General features: G+C 45.7%; 2 protein-coding genes across 2 annotated transcripts in view; both read left to right on the top strand.

The window, feature by feature from the left end:
• LOC127585534 (MOB kinase activator 2-like) overlaps window positions 1-27,960 on the top strand; it is a 507,209-nt gene that overhangs the window by 444,368 nt on the left and 34,881 nt on the right. The gene's annotated exons all lie outside the window — the stretch shown is intronic.
• Window positions 25,496-27,960, top strand: part of LOC127585532 (cytohesin-3-like) — a 55,268-nt gene continuing 52,803 nt past the window's right edge. Inside the window, exon 1 of the mRNA XM_052043076.1 lies at window positions 25,496-25,651. Within this exon, the coding sequence (XP_051899036.1) occupies window positions 25,633-25,651 (19 nt within the window). The 5' untranslated portion in view covers window positions 25,496-25,632. The remainder of the gene's footprint in view (window positions 25,652-27,960) is intronic.

Below are 27,960 nucleotides of genomic sequence, written 5' to 3' on the forward strand. Positions count from 1 at the left end.
GGAAAATAAGGTAGGATGTTATTGTTTTGACTAGCACAGACACGATGGGCTGAATGGCCCCCTTACATGCCAATTCTGAAGTGCTTTACAACCAGTGAAATACTTTTGTAAATGTAGGAAGTGACGTAATGACAACAACTTTCATTTATGTAGCCCCTTCAAGGAGGAAAAATGTCCCAAGGAGTTTGGGCCTCTGACACCAGGCGGCCTTTGACCTTAGGGTTTCAGTGGACTTCAAGGGAGCACCTGATGTGGGAGAAGAGATGGAGCGATTCAGGGAGCGAGTTGGGTCTGGTCGCCGGTGGTGGAGCGTTTAACGTCAGGGACAACCGAGAGGCCAAGAACTGAAGAAGCGAGGAGCTTGAATTTTACCAGCCAAGCAACACCCCAGTGTTACTGTGGATTTGCGTACAGCAGCCAAGTTGGTCATACAGAGTGCAACATTGTTATTGAACGAAGTGCTTTCGTGCCGAGAAGTGAGGGGGAGTTATCGGCAGGGAGAGAGCTCCCCCGGTCCTTGTAGGAATGGCCCGTGGGAACTTTTACATACACCCTCGAGTGCAGCTCAGCTTAAATCTTACCTGAGAGCAGCAAGTGGGTTCAGGAGCAGATCCAGAGAGCAGGCTTGGTGGGGCTTCTGATCTCCACTGTGGGAAGAGTTGCTGGGATTGGCTGCAAGCACCAGCACCGAGCCGGGTTATAGGCTGTGTGTTTATCTACAGAACAGCACAGGAACAGGACCTTTGGACCAACATGCCTGCGCCAATCTAACTAATCCCGTCTGGCCTGCACCTGGTCTGTAATCCCTCTATCCCCTGGCGGTTCACGTGTCCAACAGCCTCTTAAACGTTGCTGTCATACCTGCTTCTACTACCTCCCCTGGCAGCACATTCTGGCAACCTAGCGCGCTGTTTAAAAAAAAAACTAGCCCCGTAAATCTTCAAAACGTTCCCCCTCTCACCTTAAACCTATGCCCTCTGGTATTTGACATTTCCACCCTGGGAGAAAGACTACTCTACCTATTTTATAACCTATCAGCTCTCCCCTCAGCTGCCGATGTCCAACCTCTCCTGGTAGCTAATACTCTCTAATCCAGGCAGCATCCTGGTGAACCTCTTCTGCACCCTCTCCAAAGCCTCCACGTCCTTCCTAATACAACAACTGGAACTGCAAATGGTGGAATGCAGTTTTATTCCTCCAATTCCTCAACATCTAAAGGCACCTTCATTCCATTTTTGGAATTGGTTTATTATCGTCACATGTGAAAAACTTGTCTTGCGTACCGATCATACAGATCAATTCATTACACAGTGCATCGAGGTAGTACAGGGTAAAACAATACAGAATGCAGAATAAAGTGCAATGGCTGCAGAGAAGGTGCAGTGCAGGTAGACAATAAGGTGCGAGGCCATGACGAGGTAGATTGTGAGGTCAAGATTCCACCTTAATGTACGACGGAACCATTCAATAGTCTTATAACAGCGAGATAGAAGCTGAGATCACCTCGCGTCACTGGCTTTTAGAAATAGAAGCAGCCAGCCAAGGATGAAAGGTGGAGACACACAGATAAACACTGACCACTTGCCTGTGTTACTGGGCATGAACCTTTATGGGAGGAACTCTCCCTTCACATCCCTTCTGCAGAGATTAGAGAAAAAAACTCTGATAATCAGGCACCTTTGGGACTTTGGTGACTGATCGATTTTCTGGACATTACTTTTATTACTAACTGAACATACTTTTACTTGACTTTGGTTACACGTTACACAGTAGTGTAATACTTTTTCCAGTGAGTTTAAAGGGAGTGGGAAATATACCAGCACCCTGGACACAAACCCACTCACATTCCTGACCCCTGGTGTTCCAGAGCCCAGCCATGTCTCTGATCCCTGGCCCCCGCTCTCTGGACCATGGCTCACATTCCAGACCAACGAGAAAACCAGATGCCAGATTATCGGAAGTTCAGATCAGATGCCAGATTATTGGAGTTTTACTCTCATTCCTAATTCTGGGGGGGCAGAGATGGCATGGAATTCGGTGGTGTACCAACCAAAACCTCCTCATTCGATGGAGACATGAGAGACTGCAGATGCTGGAATCTGGAGCAACACATGAGATGCTGGTGGAACTCAGGAGGTTGAGCAGCATCTGTGTGGGAGGGGGATGTGTGTGGGGAGGGGGATTGTCAATGTTTCGGGTTGAGACCCTCCCACCTCAGTGCTGATGCACTTCTTCAACCCGAAACATCAACAGTTCCTTCTCCTCCCTCCACAGATGCTTCTCAACCCACTGACTTCCTCTAGCAGATTGAGTCTCGTCAGTCAATGCAAGAGGAGAGTTCCAAATAATTGTATAAGACTGGAAACCCATTGAAAGGAGCTTTCATTCTGAAACATAAAAACACTGCATTATACGTTATAAATTGCCCAACAGCTGTAATAAGTTCTGACCACACACACACACACACACACATGTATACACGCAGACACACAGAGACACACACAGGCAGGCACACAGAGGCACAGGCACACAGACGCAGGCACAGATACATACACACAGACACACAAAGACACACAGGCGCAAACATACAGGCATAGACACGCACACACGCGCGCACACACACACACACACACACACACACACACACACACACACACACACACACACACACACACACACACACACACACACACACACACACACACAGAGACGGGGATGAGGTATTACCCCTGTCCCAGGTAAGTGAAAGGCGACCGACCCAAAGGCCCTCACTCTCCACCTCTTGACCCTTGGTGTTCGGACATCCCTCTGCCGCAGAGTGAGGGAGCCTGGATACTTGGAGAGGGCCCATTCTCGGCACTGTGATGTTGGTGCTGGATGAATCCCAACCCTGTCCAGTGCAGATAGCTGAACACATCTGCCCGGAAAGTTAAAGCATATCTTCAGACGGGAGGGGAACAAAATCAGGGAGAGGTACCCAGGGGTGGCTCCTGGAATCACATCTTCCCCTCCCTCATTTCCCCCTCCCCTGTTCCTTCCCTAATGTCCCCCAACATGGACACACAGAACCCAAAGCAGGAACCAATAACCACCCCTGTCTGCCCAACAGACCAGTGGAATTATTATCTCTACACAGCAATGGGTGGATATCAAGGAATCATTATGAATGGAGCAAGTTACTAGATGTTCCATTTAGTAATTCATGTAACTCATGATTATAGCTAGAAAGTACAGACTCAATGGAGGGTTATTTACTTGGGTGTTCCCAGTGTGGTAACTCACACGTCAAACCTGCACCAGCCAAAGTTAGCTCCAAAAGAGGTTTAAATAGAAATGAAGGATTCAGAGCCAATCGCCTGAACTAAGCGCCTGCTTAATAAAAGTGGTGCAGCGGAGATTCACTGGCACCATGTGGCCAGCCTTGTAACTGCAGCGTCATCTGACATCTGCAGATGGCAGCTCCAGATGTTTCAATATGAAAACCTAATCAAGTCACGCGTTACCATGATTAAATTCCAGCTGGGAGATTTAGTTAGTCTGAACATGTTTGCAACGCATAAACTGGAGCAAGGAAAACAAACTGGGAAGATGTTCAATGTTTGAAGCCAGTTGCAGCTGGGAGTGCAGTATCTGATATTTTTTGTTGCATATATGTACAAAAAGTTTGTATAGTCCACACAAATACTACCTCATTTAAGCGGCTGCTCTTACTGAGAAAAGTATGGATATCTTTTGGAAACAGAAACATTCAAGTTAAAGGAGGTTTGATACTGGGGAAATGAAAATTCATCCATTGCCATTTCAAAAATAGGTCAAATGTTTCCTTCTTTGTTAACTTAAGGGCAAAGGGTTTTCTGGGCAACAGTTTGGATTTTTGGAGATGGGAGATGCCGGAATCTGAAGCAACAAACAATCTGCTGGAGGAACTCAGCGGGTCAAGTAGCATCTGTGGGGGGGGAAAGGAATTGTCGACGTTTCGGGTCGAAACCCTGCATCAGGCCCGACCACAGATGCTGCCCGACCCGCTGAGTTCCTCCAGCAGATTGTTTGTTGCTTGGAATTTTGTACTACTGCACAATTCACTTCAAGAAGGGGCATTAAGAAATATTTCTGTATCTCAAATGAAACTGAAGCGTTATTAACACAGTGTTGCAATAGTTAACCACGTGATAATTTAAGGTAATAGCAACATGGGATTTTGCCACATCTCTCATTCTGCTCATAGCTATAGGGGTGAACGTCACTCCTTATCCAAAATAATTTGGGGGCGGCACAGTGGTATAGTTGGGATCGAACCAGTGACCCAGGTTCGATCTCAAACTCTGGTGCTGTCTGTGTGGGATTTGCATGTTCTCCCTGTGACCGTGTGGGTTTCCCCTGGGTGCTCTGATTTCCTCCCACATCCCAAAGGCGTGAATCGTGGTAGGTTAATTGGCTGCTGTAAATTGCATGTGTAGGTGAGTGGTAAAATTTGCAGGGAGTTGAGGGAAATGTGGGGAGAATAAAATGGGTTAGGGTGTGATTAGTGTAAAAATGGGTGTTTGGTGGTTGGCACAGATTTTGTGGGCCGAAAGGCCTGTTTCTGTGCTGTGTGGCTCTGTGACTCTTATCTCACAATTTGGCACTAAGCCCAGTGTACTTTAAAAAAGTTTACATTTTAAAATTAATACAGGCAACAATGAGGTTTATTTCAAATAGTTGCTAAGATAAGATATCTTTATTAGTCACATGTACATCGAAACACACAGTGAAATGCATCTTTTTGCATAGACTGTTCTGGGGGCAGCCCCGCAAGTGTCATCACGCTTCCGGCGCCAACATAGCATGCCCACAACTTCCTAACCCGTACGTCTTTGGAAAGTGGGAGGAAACTGGAGCACCCAGAGGAAACCCACGCAGTCACAGGGAGAAGGTACAAACTCCTTACAGACAGCGGTGGGAATTGAAGTCAGGTTGCTAGCGCTGTAACAGATTCCAATTAACAATCCTCCCAAGGTTGAACCTTCTCCACACCATTATTGGACCATCAACTGCTTCAAGCTGCTGGTGAAGTCCTCACATTGACCTGTTCACCTAAGTTCTGATGGTTCCAAAGTAAAGTCACACCATTGTTGCAATACAGACAGATTAAACATGCCAAAATAGAACACTTTGTGTCTCAGTAATGATTCTAATAGAGTGTAGCATGAATCATGGGCCTTGTTGGTCAGTGGTTAGTGATTGTTCCTTTACTGTTGTCAACTTTTTAAAGACAGTTTCATGTGACTTACTGCTGGCTGGTGTTATATGGGGTTTGGTGCAGTAAGTTCCAAGTGACTGTTGGAAAGAAAGGAACTAGATTCACAAAACGGACGTCAGTCCCCATCCTGCCAAGAGCCATAAGTTTAAGCTTATGTTTGACAGAGTAAAAAAACCTTAGCCAAATCGATAAAAATGATTGCTTGGTCTTTGTGTTCCTTCATTAGTTTATAAGATAAGATAAGATATCTTTATTAGTCACATGTACATTGAAACACCCAGTGAAATGCATCTTCTGCATCGAGTGTTCTGGGGGCAGCCCACAAGTGTCACCACGCTTCCAGCGCCAACATAGCATGCCCACAACTTCCTAACCCATACGTCTTTGGAATGTGGGAGGAAACCGGAGCACCCAGAGGAAACCCATGCAGACATGGGGAGAACGTACAAACTCCTTACAGACGGCGGCGGGAATTGAACCCTGATCGCTGGTGTTGTAATAGCGTTACACTAACCGCTACACTACTGTGATTACTGAGGATTGCTCTGCTTGTTACAACCGGAGATGGTCACTACAAATCCTTTCTCCCAGGTGATTATCTCAGGATGTTTGTTGAATAAAGTCCATTTGTTGATAGTTTGTTGATGACTATTTCTGGTATCTCAGTGAATAATGGGGATACTGAGACTGATTCAACAGTACCTGTAGTACATCACTCAACTAACACATCTGACTGAAATCTCTACTTGCAGTGTGGCACAGAGTGTCTCATCCCCAAACCACTATATAAATGTAAAATCAAATAGATGCAGATGCTGGAAATCTAAAATAAAAACAGAAAATGCTGGGAACACTCATGAGGTCAGGCAGCGTCTGTGGGGAGAGGAACAGGGGTAATGTTTCAGATCCATGACCCTTCATTAGAACTGGACTGAACTGACCCAAAGTGTTCATTCTGTTTCTCTCTCCGCAGATGCTGCCTGACCTGATGAGTATTTCCAACATGTTCTTCATAAATACAAGCCAACTCATCCAGAGAATGAACATTTGATGCTTTAGCCAATTTATTGCTTGGTCTGGGGCAATAACTACACCAGAAATGTTCTTATAAAGGGCAGGATATAAAAACAGAATTGCTACAGGCCATTCAGCCTATCGAGTCTGTGATTGGCTCCTTATAGAACAACCCCATCAGTCCCATGCCTCTATAGCCTGCAAGTTATTCTCTCTTAGATACCTGTCCCATTTTCTTTGGAAAGCTTTTCTTTGTACTGTTACGTACCAGCAACAATAGAAACACATCGAGTCAGGTACAAGTGTTAAAGACTATTTTATTAATAACTACTTGTAATAATAAGAAAAGTAAAAATGTTAAATATCAAATATAATCCCCAAAACTAAACTCAAAGTCTGTGTGTGGTAAATTCCCAAACCCCCAAGTCTAGGAATAGTTCTCAAAGTTCAGTTCAGCAAGCCATAAGGTGTAACATGGGCAAAGGCTTTTTCAAAACCACCGTTGACTGAAGAGAAAATGTAGAGAGAATATAGAGAGAAATTACGAAATCTGCTTGTTCCACGATGGAACCCATATGACACCTCAATCTCCGATGATCTCCACTGCTTTGTTCTGAAGTATCTGCCATCCTGAAGGCATAAACCGATTCCTTATTCCTAGCTGAATTTAAAATCCTACCCTTGCAGTGTTGGGATTTGAACTCAGGATTACTGATTGGGTAAATCAATCACTGCACCATCACAATTTCCCAAAGGTTAACCTACACAAGAGCTCAAAGCCAGATTGAGGTACAAGATAAAGATCAAACGACAAAGCCAAGATCTTCCTCTCTGAGTTGAATAGTGATGAGTTGAAGCCTCATCAAAGCAGCTCTTACAGGAAGATGTGGGTCTCAGTAACAATTCCAGAACATTCTCTGGTCCGCTCATTCCTACGCTTCCTATGTTTTATGGTCTCAGAAGTATTGAGAGCCATATCCCAAAGTAGACATCTAGTGACACCCAAGTCCAGAATCAGAATCAGAATCAGATTTATTATCACTGACTTATATGACGTGAAGTTTGTAGTTTTGAGGCAGCAGTGCAGTGCAAAGACAGAAAAATTATTGTAAATTACAAAATAAATAAATAGTGCGAAAAAGAGGAATAATGAGGTGTTCAGGGGTTCATGGACCATTCAGAAATCTGATGGTGGAGGGGAAGGAGCTGCTTTTGAATCGTTGAGTGGTCTCAGTCGTTGAGTGAGTGTTATCAGATTCCATTGCCTGCAGCCCTGTCTCACTTCCACCTATCACCTCCCAGCCTCTGTCGCTGTTCCCACCTTTTCCCTCCCCATATGACTCCGTCTGCCTATCACCTGCATCCACCTGGCAGCTCCTGCCTCATCCCTCCCCCTCACCTCTTTACTCTGGCTATCTCCCCTCTACTCTTACAGTCCAGGCGAAGGGTCTCGACCCAAAGACTGTCCGTTTCCCTCCACAGACGCTGCCTGACCCCTTGAGTTCCTCCAGCGCTTTGTTCTTTGCTCCAGATTCCAGCGTCTGCAGACTCTTGTGTCTCCAGAATTGGAACCAATCTTTTTCCAGTCCCTGAATCAAATCCAGATCTGCCTCATTCCTGGTTAAAAGTCATTTAAAGGGAGTGGGAAATGTTACCCTGGTCTCTGAATATTGCTGAGAAGCAGAGTAATTTTAAGCCGAGAGCCATCACCCACTGAGCCACGCAAGCGGAGTATTACATTTTACTGATCACCTGAAAGACATCTGATCCAAAGAAAATAATGTACAAGAAATAGAAACAATTTCAGATTAAGTCAAATGGATAAATTGTGTTCAGTTTTGGTCACCCTGCTATAGGAAAGATGTTATCAAACTGGAAAGAGTACAGAAACGATTTACAAGGATGTTGCCAGGACTTGAGGGCCTGAGTTATAGGGAGAGGTTGGTCAGGCTGGGACTGTATTCCCTGGAGTGTAGGAGACTGAGGGGTGACCTTATCGAGGTGTATAAAATCATGAGGGTGAATGCACACAATCTTTTTCCCAGAATCAAGAACTAGAGGGCACAGGTTTAAGGTGAGAGGGGAAAGATTTAATGGGAACTTGAGGGGCAACTTTTTCACACAGAGGGTGGTGCGCATTTGGAACGGGTTGCCAGAGAAAGTGGTTGAGGCAGGTTCAATAATAACGTTTAAAAGATACTTGGACAGGAAAGCTTCAGAGGGATATGGGCCAAACGCAGGCAAATGGGACTAGCTTGGATGGGGCATCTTGGTCAGCATGGATCAGTTGGGCCAAAGGGCCTGTTTCCAGGCAGTGTGACTCTAAACAGAATCTAAATAAGGGAAATCCCAAAACGTGCACACATTTTTAATTTGTTGATTGTGCAATATGTAATTCTTGATTTTGTGACAATTTCACAAAATCCACTTTTTTCTGACTCACCCACAAAACCAAAAATAACCATCGTTACTTCATTACCTACCACTTACTTCCTCAATCTTGGGCTGACTACTAATTGGCTTTATCCAGCTGAGCGGAGTCCAGAAACACTGCTCTGATCGCTACCACTGGCACCTTCCCCTTTCCACGAGCGCAGAGTTCAGATCCTCCACCTCTGGACCTTTGGTCTGCTTCACAAGCTCCCTCCATCCACCTTATCACACAACCCGAATGTTAAGAGGGTGAGAATTAACCACTGGAGACATCACCAGAAATGGGCTGCACTTGTGTGCAGTTCTGGTCACCACACTACAGGAAGGATGTGGTTGCGCTGGAAAGAATGCAGAGGAGATTCCCCAGGATGTTGCCTGGATTGGAGGACTTGACTTTTGGGGAGGGATTGGATAGACTGGGCTTGTTTTCCCAGGAGTAAAGGAGGCTGAGGGAGAATCCAATGGAAATACTGTAGCATAGCGGTTAGCGTAACGCTATTACAGTGCTAGCGACCCGGGTTCAATTCCTGCCGCTGTTTGTAAGGAGTTTTTACGTTCTCCCCATGTCTGCGTGGGTTTCCTCCAGGTGCTCCGGTTTCCTCCCACATTCCAAAGACGTACAGGGTAGGAGCTGTGGGTGCCAGAAGAGTGGCGACACTTGCGGGCTGCCCCCAACACATTCCTAGCAATGCAAAAGGACGTATTTCACTGTGTGTTTCGACATACATGACTAATAAATAAATATCTTATCTTATCTTATCTTATCTGAGAGGCATAGAGAAGATAGAGAGTCAAAATCTTTTTCCCATGGCAGGGATATCAAGAGGACCTTGGTTTTAGGTGAGAGGGAGAAGATTTAAAGGGGATATTGAGGAGCACGTTTTTTTTACACAGAAAGTGGGTGATATCTGGTATGTGCTGCCAGAGGAGGCGGTGAATCGAGATTGAAGAGGCATTTAGACAGACACTTAGCTAGACAAGGCATAGAAGGATACAGACCTAACGGGGGCAAATGGGGTTAGTGTAGATGGGCAAAAATGACAGCATAAATATGGTAAGCCAAAGGGCCTGTTTCTGTGTTGTATGTTTCTACAACACTATGCATGTGGTCCTGTCAGCAAGACCACATCTCCTACAAGATCATCGTTCTGGCCACTGTTTAGAGTGATGGTTTTATAAACCCACCATCTCCATTTATCACAATCCAATCAGTTGAATTTGCTGTTAACATATTTAATTCCTATCCCACTGTCCAGCTGCATTCACCTCTCAGATCTGCAGTGACCATCGCCACGGATCAATCAACTCCGATAATCCGGAATCTGATGACTCGGACAACCTGATGGTTCGGCATCTGGCTCTGGAATGTGAGCTGGGGTTCCACAGTGCTAGTGGGAGGTGCAGACAGAGCCAGGGTCCAGAGTACGGAGCTGGGTTCGGGATCCGGAATACCAGGGGCCCGGAATGTGGGCGGGTTTGTGACTGGAACCAGGGTCCGGAATGCTTGTATGTTTCCTGCTGCCTTTAAACTCACGGGTTCACTGGAAGATCCATTATACTACTGTGTAACATGTAACAAACTGATACACAAGCGCATTTGTGTAGTAAATGTGATAACATCCAATAGCCCAGACAATTGGCTAGTCTGACACCATCAAAATCCCTAATGTGCCGGATTGTAGGAGTGGCACAAAACTTAAGTACAATTTGAATTCTGTGCATCGTCTGAACCTATGTAGCTGCTGCAAGCAAGATTTTCATTGTACCTGTACCTCACCGTACTTGTGCACACGGCAATAAACTCGACTTGGATGTACCTATGAACAATTGCCTACTTTAAATTCTCATGACGTGGGTTATTCCTTCATTCACAATCTCTCTTTTTACTCTATTAGTTCTGTCAGCCCTGTAACTTGCCTTCAATAAATCTGATCTACTGATTCATTCTCCAAAGATACCCGACTTTATATAAAGTAATTCCTGCAGAGGTACTGGATCTATAATTACCACGGTCCACAGCATATCCAAACAACCTTTTGCTTTAAAACGACAGCACCTGGTATCTGAACTTTCAGTTTAGATAGACACAATCACCATTGAGTTTTAGCATGAAAATATGCTTGCATTGAATGTGATTTCAATGTGATACCATTGAAAATGTGCTTGCAAAGATGCAAAAACTTGTACCCCCAATTACTGAACGCATGCACCAAAGTATTGAGGCTTGAGCACCATCATGATAGTGAAATCCAAACATTGCAGGTTTCAGAGTTTTCTCTGTCAGTTTTAATTTCCTAAATTCTAGTTTTAATCACTAGAGAATGTTTATAGAGTCACAAGTCTATGACAATCCTCACCCAGAGATTAATACCAGCACTGTTTTGCCCATATCAACATGAAAGTATATTATAATGATGCAGAAGGAGCCCATTTGGCCCATTGTGTCCATTCTAGCCCCTAGCAGAGCAATCCCATCAGTCCCATTCCACCTCTCCTTATTTCCCAGACCCCTGCAAGCTATTCGCTACCACATGCCGATCAATCTCTTCTTCCTTTGGTTCCCTCAACCACGTTGTTGATCTGAATGGCTGTAGTCTAAGCACCAGCCCCTGTGGTATCTGCCAGTTACCATCATTTCAAAAAAGGCCCATTTCTTCCTACTGCTCTGTTCCTTGCCTGTCAATCAACTCTCAATCCATGTAGTACACTACTCCCAATCCCATGTGCTTTAACTTTACACCTTTGAAGTGGGCTATTATTATGCACCGCATCTACATTCTCCGTGATTTCCCATTCATAAATCTACGTTGACTTTGCCTAATACTATCAATATTTCCTAAGTGCTCTGTTATTGCATCCTTTGTAATTGACTCTGGCATTTTGGTAAATTGGTTTATTACTGTCACACATACCGAGGGACAGTGAAAAACTTTGCTTTGCATGCCATCCGTACAGATCGTGTCATCGCATTAGTGCATTGAGGTTGTACAAGGGAATAAAGTGTTACAGTTACAGAGAAAGTGCAGTGCAGGCAGACAATAAGGTGCAAGGGCATCTTACAGTCACAGAATTTAGATTTAAAAGAGCAGAAGGATGAGGAGAGAAGTGGTGAATAGATCTGCAGGGAGCAGTGTGCAGTGTGCAGAGAGTTGCCAAGCTCCGGTGCCATTGATCTGCCAATTTCCCTGTCGCAGTTGCTCGGCAGTCAAACTGTTTAATGGTGCACCCCACAGAAGTGGACAGACATGCCCGAACGCTGGGCAAAAGGAATAAAGGTTTGGCTGCAGAGAAAGATCCCATGAAATAAAGGGGAGCAAGAGGTACACCCTCTTCTTTAAAATGTGATCCAAATGCTCAGGTGGACTCATTGCATTATGTTTGATCTCCTACATATAAAGTTTGGATATTAAGACAGGCGGTGCAGTAGCACAGCAGGTAGTGCTGCTACATCACAGCTTCAGCAACCCAGATCTGACCCTGACCTCGGGTGTTGTCTGTGTGGAGTTTGCATGTTCTCCCTGTGACTGCCCGGGTTTCCCCTGGGTGATCCAGTTTCCTCCCAAAGATGTACAAGTTGGTAGGCTAATTAGTCACCGTAAATTGCCCCTAGTGTGTGGGTGAGGGGTAGGATCTGGGGGGAGTTGATGGGAATGAGGATAAAATGGGATTAGTTAAATGGATGCATGATGGTTAGCATGGACTCAGTGGGCCGAAGGACCTGTTTCACTACTGTGTGACTCTCTGACTCCACTCCCTTCCTGCGATGCATTGGGAAACCAGCTGGATTTTTAGAACAATTATATTTTTGTGTTCTTAACTTAAATCCAGATTATTAACTGAATATAAATTCCACAGCTAACAATGGTGGGATTTGAACTCCTATCGCTCAATTCCAGTCATGTCTTTGGATCACTAGTCCAGTAAGTTAACCACTGCATTGTGACCACATTGTGTTTGCACTCTACTTGTGGCGCCGACTGCTGTAAATAAAGATTGTGTTTACTTATTACTATTCGTCTCAGTGAATTAATGTTAACCTCAACTGTGGAGCATCAAAGGAAACTGAACGACTCTGCAGTCAGCCTCTTACTACGTGTCTGTTTGCTGAAACCATCAACGCTGCTTCAATGTCTAAAGAGGCACCCCAAACCCAAGAAGGTATCAGTTCCTTCCTTGCTCTGTGCCCCAGTGATGGATCTGTGCCAGGGACCCTGAGGTGACTTCAATATCCATGGGTCTTGTTGTGGTTCTCGCCTCTCAGTCAAGAGCTTGTAGGTTTCAGGGACCCAGTGAGGGAATCCTGCACAGTTGGGGGGTGTGGGTGTGAATTATTTTTCAAATGTTAAATTAAAACCCTCCTCAAATCATCTTAAATCAAGATGATACCACCATAGTGGGCCGAATCTCAAATAACGATGAGTTGGAGTACAGGAAGGAGATAGAGAGCTTAGTGACATGGTGTCATGACAACAACCTTTCCCTCAATGTCAGCAAAACAAAAGAGCTGGTCATTGACTTCAGGAAGGGGGGCGCAGTGCACATACACCTGTCTACCTCGACAGTGCTGAAGTCGAGAGGGTTGAGAGCTTCAAGTTCCAAGGAAGGAACATCACCAGTAGCCTGTCCTGGTCCAACCACATAGATGCCATGGCCAAGAAAGCTCACTAGCCTCTCTACTTCCTCAGGAGGTTAAAGAAATTTGGGATGTCCCCTTTGATACTCACCAATTTTTATTGATGCATCATAGAAAACATCCTATCCGGATGCACCATGGCTTGGTACGGCAACTGTTCTGCCCAGGACCGCAAGAAACTGCAGAGAGTTGTGGACACAGCTCAGCACATCATGGAAACCAACCTCCTCTCCATGGACTCTGTCTACACTTCTCGCTGCCTCGGTAAAGCAGCCAGCATAATCAAAGACCCCACCCACCCTGGACATTCTCTCTTCTCCCCTCTCCCATCAGGCAGAAGATACAAAAGCCTGAAAGCACGTACCACCAGGCTCAAGGACAGCTTCTATCCCGCCGTTATAAAACTATTGAATGGTTTCCTTGTACAATAACCCTTGACCTCATAATCTACCTCATTATGGCCTTGCACCTTATTGTCTGCCTGCACTGCACTTTCTCTGTAACTGTAACACTTTATTCTGTGTTCTGTTATTGCTTTTCCCTTGTACTACCTCGATGTACTGATGTGATGAAATGATCTGTATGGATGGCATGCAAAACAGAATTATTCACTGTACCTTGGTACATGTGACAATAATAAGCCAATTTTACCAACTTAATTTTACCAATGTTACCTTATCTCTTGTAGACAAACTATCCCAGGACAGCAACTTGAAGAAAGGCAGGGTAGTTCACAAGGTGCCCGCTGAGTTCCTCCAGCAGTTTGCTTCTGTCTCCTTGATGTCCTGGGATGAATATATATCCCTTAGTCAACATCATTTATTCCCCATCCCTAATTATCCTTGAATAGGGTGGTTCGCTGGGCCACTTCAGAGTCAACTGGATTTTTAGTCAAGTACAGGCCAGTCTAGGTAAGGACATCAGCGTCTCTATATTGGACAATAAAGGTAGCAAGGGTTCTGTGGGGAGAAATTGGGAACATTGAGAGAGAGGATCGGCCATGATCATAATGGATGACTGAGCAGGCTTAAAGGGCTGAATAAGACCATCAAACCATAAGATATAGGAGCCGAATTAGGCTATTCGGCCCATTGTCTGCCTGGCCGTTCAATTGTGGCTGATAATTTTTTTCCAATCGTATTCTCCTGCCTTCTCCTTGTAGTCCTTAACCCCCTTACCAATCATGAACCTATCAATCTCAGCCTTAAATACACCCAATGACTTGGCCTCCACAGCCCTCTGTGGCAACGAATTCCACAGATTCACCACCCTCTGGCTGAAGAAATTCCACCTCATCTCAGTTCTAAAGGGACATCCCTTTATTCTGAGGCTGTGGCCTCAGATCCTGAACTCTCTTAACTAAGTTAAGTTAGGGAGGATGACCACTCTTGCTCCTATTTTTCTGTTTCTTAGACCAAAATACAGGCTGTTAGTTCTTCGTTGCTTTGCTATCTGTGGGAGCTTGCTGTGCCAAAGTTGAAGAGAATGTTTCTTTCATTGCAACGGTGACTGCGGCCCATTAGTAGTGAAGACAGAGAATACTGGAAGTACTCAGCATGTACGGAGTTAACGCTTCAGGTTGACGACCTCGTAATAGAACTTCAGTCATTCTTTGCTGGTAAGATCCAAATGCAGTCAGTGGTGGTTAGTAACAGAAAGGGTTTCTGTCTGGGAGAGTGAGGAGGGAGCGGGGGGAGGGAAATCTGTTGCAACTTCAGTGGGGAGGGGCTGTTATTGTTTTTCCCTCGTACTGCCTCAATGTACTGATGTGATGAAATGATCTGCATGGATCATTTCATACAGATCAGCTGTGATGACCTTCATGGTGAAATAATTGACACACCCAAGAACAGATTAATTTCCGAATATCACATTGCTTTCTGTAGGAGCAGGCGGTGCAGAAATTGGGTGCTGCATTTCCTGCAACACGTGATGCCCTTCAAAAATACTTCATTGGCACTTTGAGGAAGGACATGAACTGTGCTATAGAAATGCACGTCTTCATGGCTGAAATTCCAAAGGATGACCAATACAACTGAACTTATTTCCCAAGGTGTATTGGAGGTGTGTGCGACATTGAATATAAGCTGGTTGTAGGAAAATATTAAATTCAAATACCGAGGTGGTTCTTTTAAAATCCCCTGTCATGAGCGAGAATGTGGAACATCTTAGAATCCTCTGTCGCTGTGTTGAACAGGAATGATTAGCAGGGTTGTCGGAAGTGTGGTTAATGATGTCAGTGATGCTGAGCGCTTCTGTGAACAGGAGGTCTGTGGAAGAGCTCTGCTTTTTTCTGTAACAGAAACTTTCCATCTCTCCCCTACCCTGAGCAGTGACGTCACCCGTCTTTGGTAGAATGACTTACCGACAGCAAAACGCTGTGTGAAACGGTTGCTATTGTTGTTGGAAGGGACTGTCTAGTTTGGAGTAGATCGAGGGATGACACGCCAACAATACCTTGGATTTATACAGTGCTCTAATCTTCCTCCACATTAGACCACTGAGCCACTTGCTTCTGGTTGTTATCACACCATCTCTGTGGGAGTTTGCTGTGCATAGACTGACTGCTGAGTTTTACAAACTGCAACAGTGGCAATTCTTCCAAAGTACATCGATGACCACAAAAATCCTTCAGAGTGTCCTGAAAAGTTTGTGAAAGGTGGCCTATAAATGCAAGTCGTTCTTGCCTTCAGTAGCTCCCCCATCCCTCCAAGCCCACATCATCAGATCTCTCATGGCTTTGACCACAGGAAGCCAAGCACAAGTGGTGGGGAGGTGAATGGGTCTGAGTGTGAACTCACACTTTGACCCACTTCCAGTCCTATTCCACCCGTCTCCAAGTCCTTGTTGACTCATTGAGACCTGAAGCCCGTTCAATGGCTCAGATCTGAAACCTTCACCCTCGTGTGCCAACCTCTTTGGTGACTTAAGGAAAAACCAAACCACTGGAGGAACTCAGCAGGCCAGGCAGCATCTGAGGAGGCAGAAGGATGGTCAACGTTTCGGGGTAGAGACCCTGCATCAGGACTGAAAGTGTAGAGGGGAGATAGCCAGTACATACAAGAAAGAGGGAGGGGTGAGGTAGGGAGTTGGTAGACGATAAGTGGAACCAGATGAGGAATGGGTGATAGACAGATGGAACCAGGTGGGGGAGGGTAACGAAACTTGGTAATGGAGGTGGGGGGGGGGGGGGTTAGAAGGGAAGGGAGCAAGACCCTTGGTGGATTAGTGGGAGTGGAAAGGAAACAACACAGGGGGAGCGGGTTAGCTGAAAATTCAATATTTCTACCATTGGTCTATAGGAGAATGAAGAGCTGAAGGTGCGTTATCCTTTCAATATCTGATGGGGGTTGAGAGTGATACTGGGAGGAGACTGTATGGGGAAACCTTGGACAAATTTGCATCAAACTATTTCAGTGACACAGAGAAAACTTTTTTTTCTGTCGTACGGTTCCTGAATATTCTTCAATTTCCCCTTTCCTTTCAATTCAGTTTGGTTAATGTACCGTAATTCTCAGAATAAATGCACACATCCTTGCAACATTGCATATTTTGGAATATGACGAACTTTTGTCATTTTTGATTGGAGTGTGCACTGGTGGTGGAGATTGGTGATCCCCTGATCCCTCAACATGACAGAGATCTTGTCCCAACTTCTGCACCTTTTCTGGAAGTGGGTAGGGCAGTCTTTCCCAACAGATGTTTGTATCTGGGATTCATGAGTCCTCCCCAGCCACATACTTCCACAGACTTGGAAATCTATTCCTTCATCATCACTGGGTCTAAATCCCAAAACTCTCAACCGAAGGCAGTAGTCGATGCTGGTAAATTGACAAATGTCTCACAACACTGGCCAAGCTGAGCCAGTGGAACAGGTTCTGAAGACTGGTTTAGAGAGTATGCATTATGAGGAGAGACTAAGGGAGCTCGGGCTTTACTCTTTGGAGAGAAGGAGGATGAGAGGAGGCATGACAGAGGTGTACAAAATAGTAAGAGGAATAGATAGAGTGGACAGCCAGCGCCTCTTTCCCAGGGCACCAATGTTCAATACAAGAGGGCATGGCTTTAAAGTAAAGGGTGGGAAGTTCAAGGGAGATATCAGAGGAAGGTTTTTTACCCAGAGAGTGATTAGGGCATGGAATGCGCTGCCTGGGGCGATGGTGGAGGCAGGTACATTGGTCAAATTCAGGAGATTACTAGATAAGCATATGGAGGAATTTAAAATAGAGGGATATGTGGGAGGAAGGAGTTAGATAGGCTTAGGCGAGGTTTAAAGGTCGGCACAACGGTGGGCCGAAGGGCCTGTATTGTGCTGTACTGTTCTATGACTGGAGGCCAACCAGGCTCTATGTATTCAGAGATCCCAAATGAAATTCAAGAGCTTATCACAAGAGATATGGAAAGTATTCAGATATGACAAGCAATCAGAAAAAGATGTGGTATGCTGGAATTCTTTTGCAAGCGGAGTGCGGAGTACAAGAGTAAGGAAGTCTTGCTACAACTATACAAGTGACCATAGCTGGAGAGTGCAAACACATTTAGTCTCATAGTTATATAACACAGAGACAGGCCCTTTGGTCCACCTAGGGATTCAAGAACAAAGTTCTCTGACAGTGGAGATGCGGGTAGACAGGGTGGTGAACTTATACAGTAAATGGTAGGGCCCTGGGGAGCTTTTTGACCATCTACACTCATCGCATTCATCTGCAGTAAAGTCATAGAACTATACACAGAGTCTCCTGACCCAGGGAGGATATACTTCCATTGAAGGATCTGCTACAAAGGTTCGCAATTATAGTTTGGGCTGAGAGGGCTGTGTAAAGGAGAGTCTTTGATTTAAGTGCACTACACTCTTGCTTAGAAGATTGAGAGCAATCCTATTGAAATGTGGCTATTAATATTTGAGTAACTTTTGGAATACAGTATATCTTAGATTTATAATAAGAGAGACATTGGAACCAGAAGGCACTGAAAGAAAAGGGGAAATTGAAGAACTTTGCAACAGAAAACAAAATCCAAATGATTTTCTCTGTGTGACTAAAATAACTTGGTACAAAATTATCTGACCTTACTTTCTTTATGGGAAACAGTGAGCAAATTGTGCACACATACAGATAAGCACTTTTAATTACAGAAGTTTTTCACAAGTTATTTAAAGGAAATTTCTTCCCTTTTTGTGCAACTGGTGAATCGCACACTTCCTAATTACCTGAACTGAGCAGCAGAAGTGGTGATGAGTGAAACTGACTTCCAGCAAGGCTGATAGCGCCACTCAAGAGGGAAGACATTGAATGTGCAAGCAAATCTGCAAGAGCAGATTAATAGCAATCTTCAAATCTGCAGGGACTCAAGGGGACTGAGCTACAGGGAGAGGTTGAGCAGGCTAGGACTTTATCCATTGGACCGTAGGAGAATGAGAGGTGACCTTATCGAGGTGTATAAAATCATGAGGGGCAGAGATAGGGTGAATGCGCACACTTTTCCCCAGGGTTGTGGGATCAAGGTCTAGAGGGCATAGGTTGAAGGAGAGGGGGAGAGATTTAACAGGAACCTGAGGGGCAACTTTTTCATGCAGAGGGTGGTCAGTATATGGAACGAGCTGCCAGAGGAAGTGGTTGAGGCGGGTACATTAACAACATTGAAAAGACACTTGGACAGGGACATGGATATGAAGAGTTTAAAGGGATATGGGCCAAACACAGGCAACTGGGACTGGCTGAGATGGGCATCTTGGTCGGCATGGGCCAGTTGGACTGAAGGGCCTGTTTATGTTCTGTATGATTCTATAATAGAAGAAGAAAGTGCTTGAAACACTCAGCATTTGTCAGGCAACATCCATTGGAAACAAGAAATTGGGTTAATGGTTCAAGTCAGAACTGAGAAGAGAGATGAAAAGAAGTTGTAAGCCGTGGTGAGAGTGGGGAGGGACAGGGAGAACCAGTGGGATGGTGCGTGAGAGGGCCGAGACCCGGAGAGACTGAATAACACAATGGGTGATGGCAGCTTTAAATTCCTGCGTGTCAACATATCGGATGACCTGTCCTGGACCCAGCACATACATGCAATCATTAGGAAGATGCGCCAGCATCTTTACTTTCTTAGGAGGTTAAAGAGGTTCAACTTTTCACCTAACACCCGAACAATCTTCTACACACGTACTGTTGAAAGTATCCTGACTGGTTGCATCAAGGTCTGGTACAGCAATTCAAATGCGCAGGACCGCAAGAAGCTGCAGAGCGTAGTGGACTCAGCCCAATACATCACAGGCACATCCCTCCCCACCATGGGTAGTACCTACATGAGGTGCTGCCTCAAGAAGGCAACATCTATCAAAGATGCCCACCATCCGGGCCATGCCATCTTCTCGTAGCTACCGTCGGGCAGGAGGTACAGAAGCCTGAAGTCCCACACCAACAGGTTCAAGGACAGCTACTTCCCTTCAACCATTCGGTTCTTGAACCAACCAGCACAATGCTAATCACTACAGTTTAGCAACACTATGACCACTTTGGTCGCTTTGCACACAAGTGGACTTTTTTTTGTTCTAGTTGTGTTCTTTCTTGGACAAATTGTGTATACTTGTTTAAGTTACGTTCCTCTTGTGAATGCTGCTTATCTGATGCTATGTATCTATGACGCTGCTGCAAGTAATTGGATACATGTACTTGTGCATATGACAATAAACTTGACTTTCACTTTGAGTCTGAGGGAGGTGTAAATAGGAGAAAAATTGAGTTATTTTGTTGCAAGATTGGCCAATGAAATTCTTTTCACTGTTGTAATTTAGTAAACACATATTCAGTGAACACACGCGCCAGTGAGGGTAAGAATAGGAAGACATGGCGGACAAATGTGTAGCTGAAGAGTTGGTGCAGGGGGGCAGGGTTTCAGATCTGTGGATCACTGGGATCTCTTCTGGAGAAGGTCTGGGATCTCTTCTGGGGAAGAGCTGTTGGGGAGGATTTAAACTAGGTCAGCAGGGGGATGAGAACCAGAGTGTCAGGTCAGATGATGGAGAAGCTGGTGTAAAGGTCGATGTGATGTGCAGAGAGACAGTGAAGGACAGGCAGTGGATAGGCCATAAATGCAGTCAGTTGGGTGGGTTGAAATGTGTTTACTTTAATGCAAGAAGTATTAAGAATAAAGGTGATGAACTGAGAGCACAGATCAGCACATGGAATTACGATGTTGTGGCCAATTCAGACACTCGACTGTCGCAAGGGCAGGATTGTCTGCTTGATGTTCCAGGGTTAAGATGTTTCAAAAGTGACAGGGAGGGAGGTAAAAGAGGCGGGGTGGGGAGTGGCATTGCTAATCAGGGATAGTATCACAGCTGCAGAAAGGGAGGATGTCATGGAGGGATCATCTACTGAGTCAGTGTGGGTGGAAGTCAGAAACAGGAAGGGAGCAGTCACTTTATTGGGAGTATTCTATAGGTCCCCCAATAGCCACCGGGACACTGAGGAGCAGATTTTGGAAAGGTGCAAAGATAGCAGGGTTGTTGTCATGGAAGACTTCAACTTCCCTAATATTGATTCGCACCTCCTTAGTGCAAAGGGTTTAGATGGGGCAGAATTTGTTAGGTGTGTCCAGGAAGGATTCCTGACACAGTACGTGGACAGGTCGACTAGAGGAGAGGCCATACTGGATCTAGTACTAGGCAATGAACCTGGTCAGGTGACAGACCTGTTGGTGGGTGAGCATTTCGGAGATAGTGACCACAACTCCCTGACCTTTAGCATAGCCATGGACAAGGATAGGAGCAGATGGTATGGGAAAGTTTTTAACTGGGGGAGGGATAATTACGATGGTATTAGGCAGGAACTTGGGGGCTTAAATTGGAAACAGATGTTCTCAGGTAAATGCACAGCAGAAATGTGGAGGTTTAGGGAACACTTGGATGGGGTTCTGGATATGTTTGTCTCACTGAGACAGGGAAGGGATGGCAGGGTACAGGAACCATGTTTGACGGGGGGGGGGGGGGGAAGGTGGGGGGTGGGTGAAACATTTAGTCAAGAGGAAGAAAGAAGCATACTTTTGAAAGCAAAAATCAGGCAGGGCTCTTGAGAATTATAAGGCAGCCAGGAAGGAGCTTAGGAGAGCTGGAAGGGGACATGACAAGGCCTTGGCAAGTAGGATTAAGGAAAACTCCAAGGTGTTCTACACACATGTGAAGAACAGGAGGATGACTAGGGTGAGGGTAGGACCGTTAAGAAAGAGGCAGTGTTGGAGCTTCTGAAAAATATTAGGGTAGATAAGCCTCCGGGCCCAGACGGGATATACCCCAGGTTATTATGGGAAGTGAGGTGAGAGATTACTGGGGTGTTGATGATGATATTTGTATCCTCCCTGGCCACAGGAGCGGTACCAGAGGATTGGAGGATGGCAAATGTTGTTCCCTTGTTCAAGAGAGGAAATATGGATAATCCTGGGAATTATAGACCAGTGAGTCTTATGTCAGTGGTGGGAAAACTATTGGAGGGGATTCTTAGGGACAGGATTTGTGAGCATTTGGAGAAGCAAAGTCTTATTAGGTCAGTGTGGCTTTGTGAGTGTGCCTCATGAGCCTAATTGAGATTTTTGAGGAGGTGACAAAACAAATTGATGAAGGTAGAGCGGTGGATGTGGTGTACATGGACTTTAGTAAGGCGTTTGACAAGGTTCCCCATGGTAGGCTCATCCAGAAAGTCATGAGGCGTGGGATCCATGGGTACCTTGGCTGCATGGATTTGGAATTGGCTCGCCCACAGAAGGCAGAGGGTAGTAGTAGATGAAGCGTTTTCTGCCTGGAGGTCGGTGACTAGTGGTGTTCCGCAGGGATTTGTTCTGGGACCCCTGCTCTTCGTGATTTTTATAAATGACTTGGATGATGAAGTGGAGGGATTGGTTGGTAAGTTTGCAGATGAACGAAGGTTGGAGGTGTGTGGATAGTGCAGAAGGTTGTCATAGGTTACAATGGGATATAGACAGGATGCAGAGTTGGGCAGAGAAGTGGCAGATGGAGTTCAATCCAGACAAGTGTGAAGTGATACACTTTGGAAGATGAAACTTGGCGGAGTACAAGGTTAATGGCAAGATTCTTAGCAGTGTGGAGGAACAGAGGGATCTTGGGGTCCAAGTCCACAGATCCCCCAAAGTTACTGCACAAGTTGATAGGGTGGTTAAGAAGGCGTATAATGTGCTGGCCTTCATTAATCGGGGGATTGAGTTTAAGAGCCATGAAGTAATGTTGCAGCTCTATAAAACCCTGGTCAGACCACACTCAGAATATTGTGCTCAGTTCTGATCACCTCATTATAGGAAGGATGTAGAAGCTTTAGAGAGGGTGCAGAGGAGATTTACCAGGATGCTGCCTAGATTAGAGAACATGTCTTATGAGGAAAGGTTGAATGAGCGAGGGTTTTTCTCTCCAGAGTGATGCAGGATGAGAGGCGACTCGATAGAGGTGTATAAGATTATGAAGGACATAGATAGAGTGAACAGCCAGCACCTTTTCCCCAGGGCGGCAATGGCCAATACCAGAGGACATTAGTTTAAAGTCAGAAACTTTAGGGGAGATGTTGGAGGTATGTTTTTTTTTACACAGAGGGTGGTGGGTGCCTGGAACGCACTGCAGGGGGTGGTGGTAGAGGCTGATACAATAGGGATGTTTAAAAGACTCTTAGGTAGGCACATAGATGTAAGAAAAATGGAACGTTATGGGCGGTGTAGGAGGGAAGGGTTAGATTGGCCATAGAGTAGATTTATATAGGTTGGCACAACATCGTGGGCTGAAGGACCTGTACTGTGCTGTACTGTTCTATGTGCTATGTTCCATATTAGTGCACAGCAAGCTCCTGTAAACAGCAGCACTGTGATATAAACCAAGGGATAACTTTTGGCTCCAGAACACCTCATGTTTGTTCAAAATAACATCATGGGATCCTCTGAGTCTGCCTAGGAGGATCCAAATCTTGCTGGACTCAGACAGACATCCCATAAAACCTGTACATCCAGATGTTCACAGCTGGCGCTAGTGACTCAAAGAGATATCCAGATACCTTCCTGGAACTATGGCATGTCCCAGGCTGAAGGGTATTGCACGAGGGACTGGTAACAGCTGGAATCCAACAGTGTAGGACCGATATGTACAGACAAAGCAGGAGGAGAGAAGCAGAGGCCACTCACCTCTCCCGTCAGCTCTGCCGTTCCGTAAGATCACGGCTGATTTTCCAGCATGATCCCTTGATTCCCTTAATGTCCAGAAATCTATTGACCTCTGCTTTGAATGAACAAAATGACTGAGCCTCAACAGCCCCCAGAGCTGAGGAATTCCAAGGGTTCGCCACTCCTTGTGAGTGGAAGCTTTTTCTCAATGCAGTCCAAATGGCCTTACCACTTAGAAGGGGAAGTATCCTCTCTGCATCCACCCTGTCATGCACTTAAGGATTTTGGTATTGCTGTTGGTATTGGTTTGTTATTGTCACTTAGTACAATATAGAGGTACAGTGCAAAACTTGTATTGCATACTGTCCATACAGATCAATACATTACACAGTGCACAGAGGTAAGTACAAGGTAAAGCAATAACAGAACGCAGAATAAAGTGTAACAGCTACAGAGAAAGTGCAGTGCAGGTAAACAATGAGGTGTAAGGTCATAACGAGGTAGATTGTGAGGTCAAGAGTCCATGTTATTGTACTAGGGCACCGTTCAATAGTCTTATAACAGCAGGATAGAAGCTGTCCTTGAGCCTGGTGGTACGTGCTTTCAGGCTTTTGTATCTCCTGCCCGATGGGAGAGGGGAGAAAAGAGAATGTCTGGAGTGGGAGGGAACCTTGATTATGTCGGCTGCTTTACCGAGGTAGTAGGAAGTGTAGACAGAGTCTATGGAGGGGATGTTGGTTTCTGTGATGTGCTGAGCTGTGTCCACAACTCTCTGCAGTTTCTTGCAGTCCAAGGCAAAGCAGTTGCCGTACCAACCCATGATGCATCCAGATAGGATGCTTTCTATGGTGCATCAGTAAAAATTGGTGAGTGTCAAAGGGGACATGCCAACCTTCTTTAGCCTCCTGAGGAAGTTGAGGTGCTGGTGAGCTTTCTTGGCCGTGGCGTCTATGTGGTTGGACCAGGACAGGCTACTGGTGATGTTCACTCCCAGGAACTTGAACTCTCTTGACCTCAGCACCATTGATGTAAATAGGCACAAGTGCACTGCCCCCTTCCTGAAGTCAATGACCAGCTCTTTTGTGTTGCTGACATTGAGGGAAAGGTTGTTGTCATGACACCATGTCACTAAGCTCTCTATCTCCCTCCTGTACTCTGATTCATCATTATTTGAGATATGGCCCACTACAGTGGTGTCATCTGCAAACTTGGAGATGGAGCTAGAGCAGAATCTGGCCATGCAGTCATGAGTGTAGAGGGAGTAGAGTAGAGGGCTGAGGTCACATCTACATCGAAACACACAGTGAAATGCACCTTTTGCGTAGAGTGTTCTGGGGGCAGCCCGTAAGTGTCGCCACACTTCCGGCGCCAACATAGCATGCCCACAACTTCCTAACCTATACGTCTTTGGAACATGGCAGGAAACCGGAGCACCCGGAGGAAACCCACGCAGACACGGGAAGAACGTATAAACTCCTTACAGACAGCGGCCGGAATTGAACCGGGGTTGCTGGTGCTGTAAAGCTTTATGCTAACCGTTACACTAATGTGCCTGAACTCAGGCAGTAAGTTCCAGACCCCAACACCCTCTGGGTGACATATTCATCCTCATCTCCCCTCTAATCTTTCTCCCAATTACTTTAAATATTTACCTCCTAGCTGTTGCTCTCTGCTGAGGGGAATGGGTCCTTCCTGTTCATGTTAAGTCCTCAATTCTATGCACCTCAGTTACTCTCCTCTCAGCTCCTCTGTTCCAATCTATCCCAGCCGATCCAATCTTCCCCCCTCTCTACAATTTTCCAGTCCTCTCAACATCCTTGGAAATCCCCCCCTGCACCCTCAGCACTTCCAATTACATCATGATTCATTTTGGGCAAACACTGATGGTATTGGGATTTAGATTAATTCAAAGACTTATGGTAATTTTTGAATTGACAGAAGTGGGAGGGAGGGAGGTGGTGGGGCTAGTCTTCTAGCAGCTGAGAGGAAGTGGCTGTGATCACACTGTGCTGGCCAGTGTTTGCAAACGTTCTGACACAGAACGAGAAGTCTGTGCACTGCCTGTCTCTCAGGGGGCATCGCTGCACAGTGAGCCCTTAATCTTTGCAACCTCCTCTGCACTGCTGCACTGCAAGTGAGTTATTTGGAGGTAGAAGCTGACACAGCCATGGAAGAACACCAAGCAGGTACGTGACACGTCAACAATCTCCATGCTGCTGGCTGCTGCTACTGGCTTCAGTCTGGTTGCTGACTTAAGAGGCACAGAAAGCTCAAAGGCTTATGGGTTAAGGTTGAGCAGGTTGACCCTGCACCCAGGAGGAGCTGGGGAGGAGAAAGGGAAGACCACATTGAAATACTTGCAAGGGACTTGACAGGTGCTGAGAGGATGTTTCCCCCCCAGTGTGGGGGTGGGGGGGTGGGGGGAGTGTGGAAAAAAAGGGAGCAACAGACAATCTGCTGGAGGACCTCGGCAGGCTGACCAACATCTGCGGGAGGAAAGGAATAGCTGACGTTTCGGGACGAGACCCTGCATCAGGACTGAGAGTGGAGGGTCTCAGCCCAAAACATCGATAATTCCTTCCCCACCCGCCCTACAGATGTTGTTCTTCCAGCGGTTTGAGTTTGGCTTCAGGTTCCAGCATCAGCAGACTCCTCTGTCCCCGGAACAAAGGAGAATGCTCTCAGAATTCAGGATTGTCCAACTAAGGCGGAGATGAGGAGGAATTTCTTCTCTCAGAAGCCCAGGAATTTTTGGAATTCTCTACCTTGTGGAGGAGGAGTCATTCTGTGCTGAGAGAGGGACACATGCTTGGTTAAAAGGCAAGTCAACGGTTCTGGGGAACTGGATCTAAAGTTCTTCTTCCTGAACTATCTTCCCAGTCTCACATTTGCCTGCACTATTCTCCAGCTTCTACACTCCCTATCAGTGGCACTCCCCATCAGTCAGATCATGAGTATTTTGGAGCCTCAAACTCTTATTTCTTATTTTTTATGAAATTGGTTTCATGTTGAGCAGAAGGTACAATGGACCTCACCTTGCGGAAGGAGAATCATTCAGACTTCCCATTCCCGCTCAATACCTGGATCACACTGTTGGAAGGTTGAGGCCATGTCGATAACTGATCAGAGGCAGCATTCAGACCAATTGTGAAGGCTTCTGCGGTTGAATAGCATGGGTTATGCACTGGAGAGTTGCCCTTCCCCGTGGACCACACAGAATGAGGCAGGGGAGCAGGGTGAAAATCACCAGCTGTGGGGAAGTTATGTGTGAGTGCTTCAAAGAGCAAGAACCTATTATCTAGAAACTGTTCGCTTCCCTGGATGGTGTGACATTGTGGCTGCCAGTGTGAAATGTCGGAATGGGGCGCAGCAGCTGGGGGTCTTCCGAAGGCCTTCCTGACAGAACCTAATGTAACATCTGGAGCAGGAAACTGGGCCCCAGAAGCAGTTGAGGGAAGAGGACCTCTTGCTCTGTTCAATTTGGTGAACCATTTAAGGTATCAGGGCTCACACCAGATAATGAAAACCAAGAGAGGTCACTGCAAGAACCATCTCCTGAGTTATCGATCTATGGGCAACACACTCCCACGAATAGCAGTAAAATAATAACTGATGAACTTACCTGACAGAACGAGGAACAGGACTCTTGATTAAAGTTCAAACTCCAAAGGAATTTTCCTCGTTTTGCAGGCAAATTAATCCTTCAGCAACTGTGTAGTGGTCAATTTACTGGACTAGCAGGCAGAGCTCAGCATTGAACCAGAGATATGAGTTCATGGCAATTTAAAATAAAGTAATTAATTAAACAAAGCACTGGTCTCAGTAATGGTAAGCATGAAATTATAAAAATGTCAACACCACTCTGCTCCCCCCACCTGGTTCACTAATCCCCTTCAAGGGGGCAACTCACCTAGTCTAGACTGTGTGATTTCAGACCAACTAACGGGGTTGACTCTTCAGTTTAGCAAGGCAATATATACCAGCATTGCCAGTGATGGCCACAGTGTGTGAACAATTGAAGGGAATTAAAGAGCCAAGATCACCTCGATCATTACCTTAATTACAATCTGCCTTTTCTTAACATTGTTTCAGGAGAATTTTTAAACGCTCACTCAAAGTATGTGGACATTTATGGCAAGATGGGCATTTAATTCCCCTTCCTATGTGTTCAAGATCCAACCACATTGGTGTGTCTGGAGTTGGGTATAGGCCAGGGTAGGTAAGACAGCAAATTTCCTCCCCCTAAAGGTTTTTATGATAGTCCAGTAGTTTTGTAGTTTCCATCACTGAGAGGGGCTCTTAATTCCAGAGCTATTTCATTGATTGTACATTTCTTAGCTGTGGGGTTTGATGTGAAAGCATGTCACCTGGGGAATCCGCACAGTTTGATGTGATTGCTCTGGGGAGGGGGGGGGGGGGTGGTGCCAAGGAGATTCATCATGATGTTGCCTGGGGTGGAACGTTTCACTCCAGTCAGGGAGAGAGACTGGACAGG

This window comes from Pristis pectinata, chromosome 33 (assembly GCF_009764475.1).
Source record: "Pristis pectinata isolate sPriPec2 chromosome 33, sPriPec2.1.pri, whole genome shotgun sequence".
Classification (NCBI taxonomy): Eukaryota; Metazoa; Chordata; class Chondrichthyes; order Rhinopristiformes; family Pristidae; genus Pristis; species Pristis pectinata.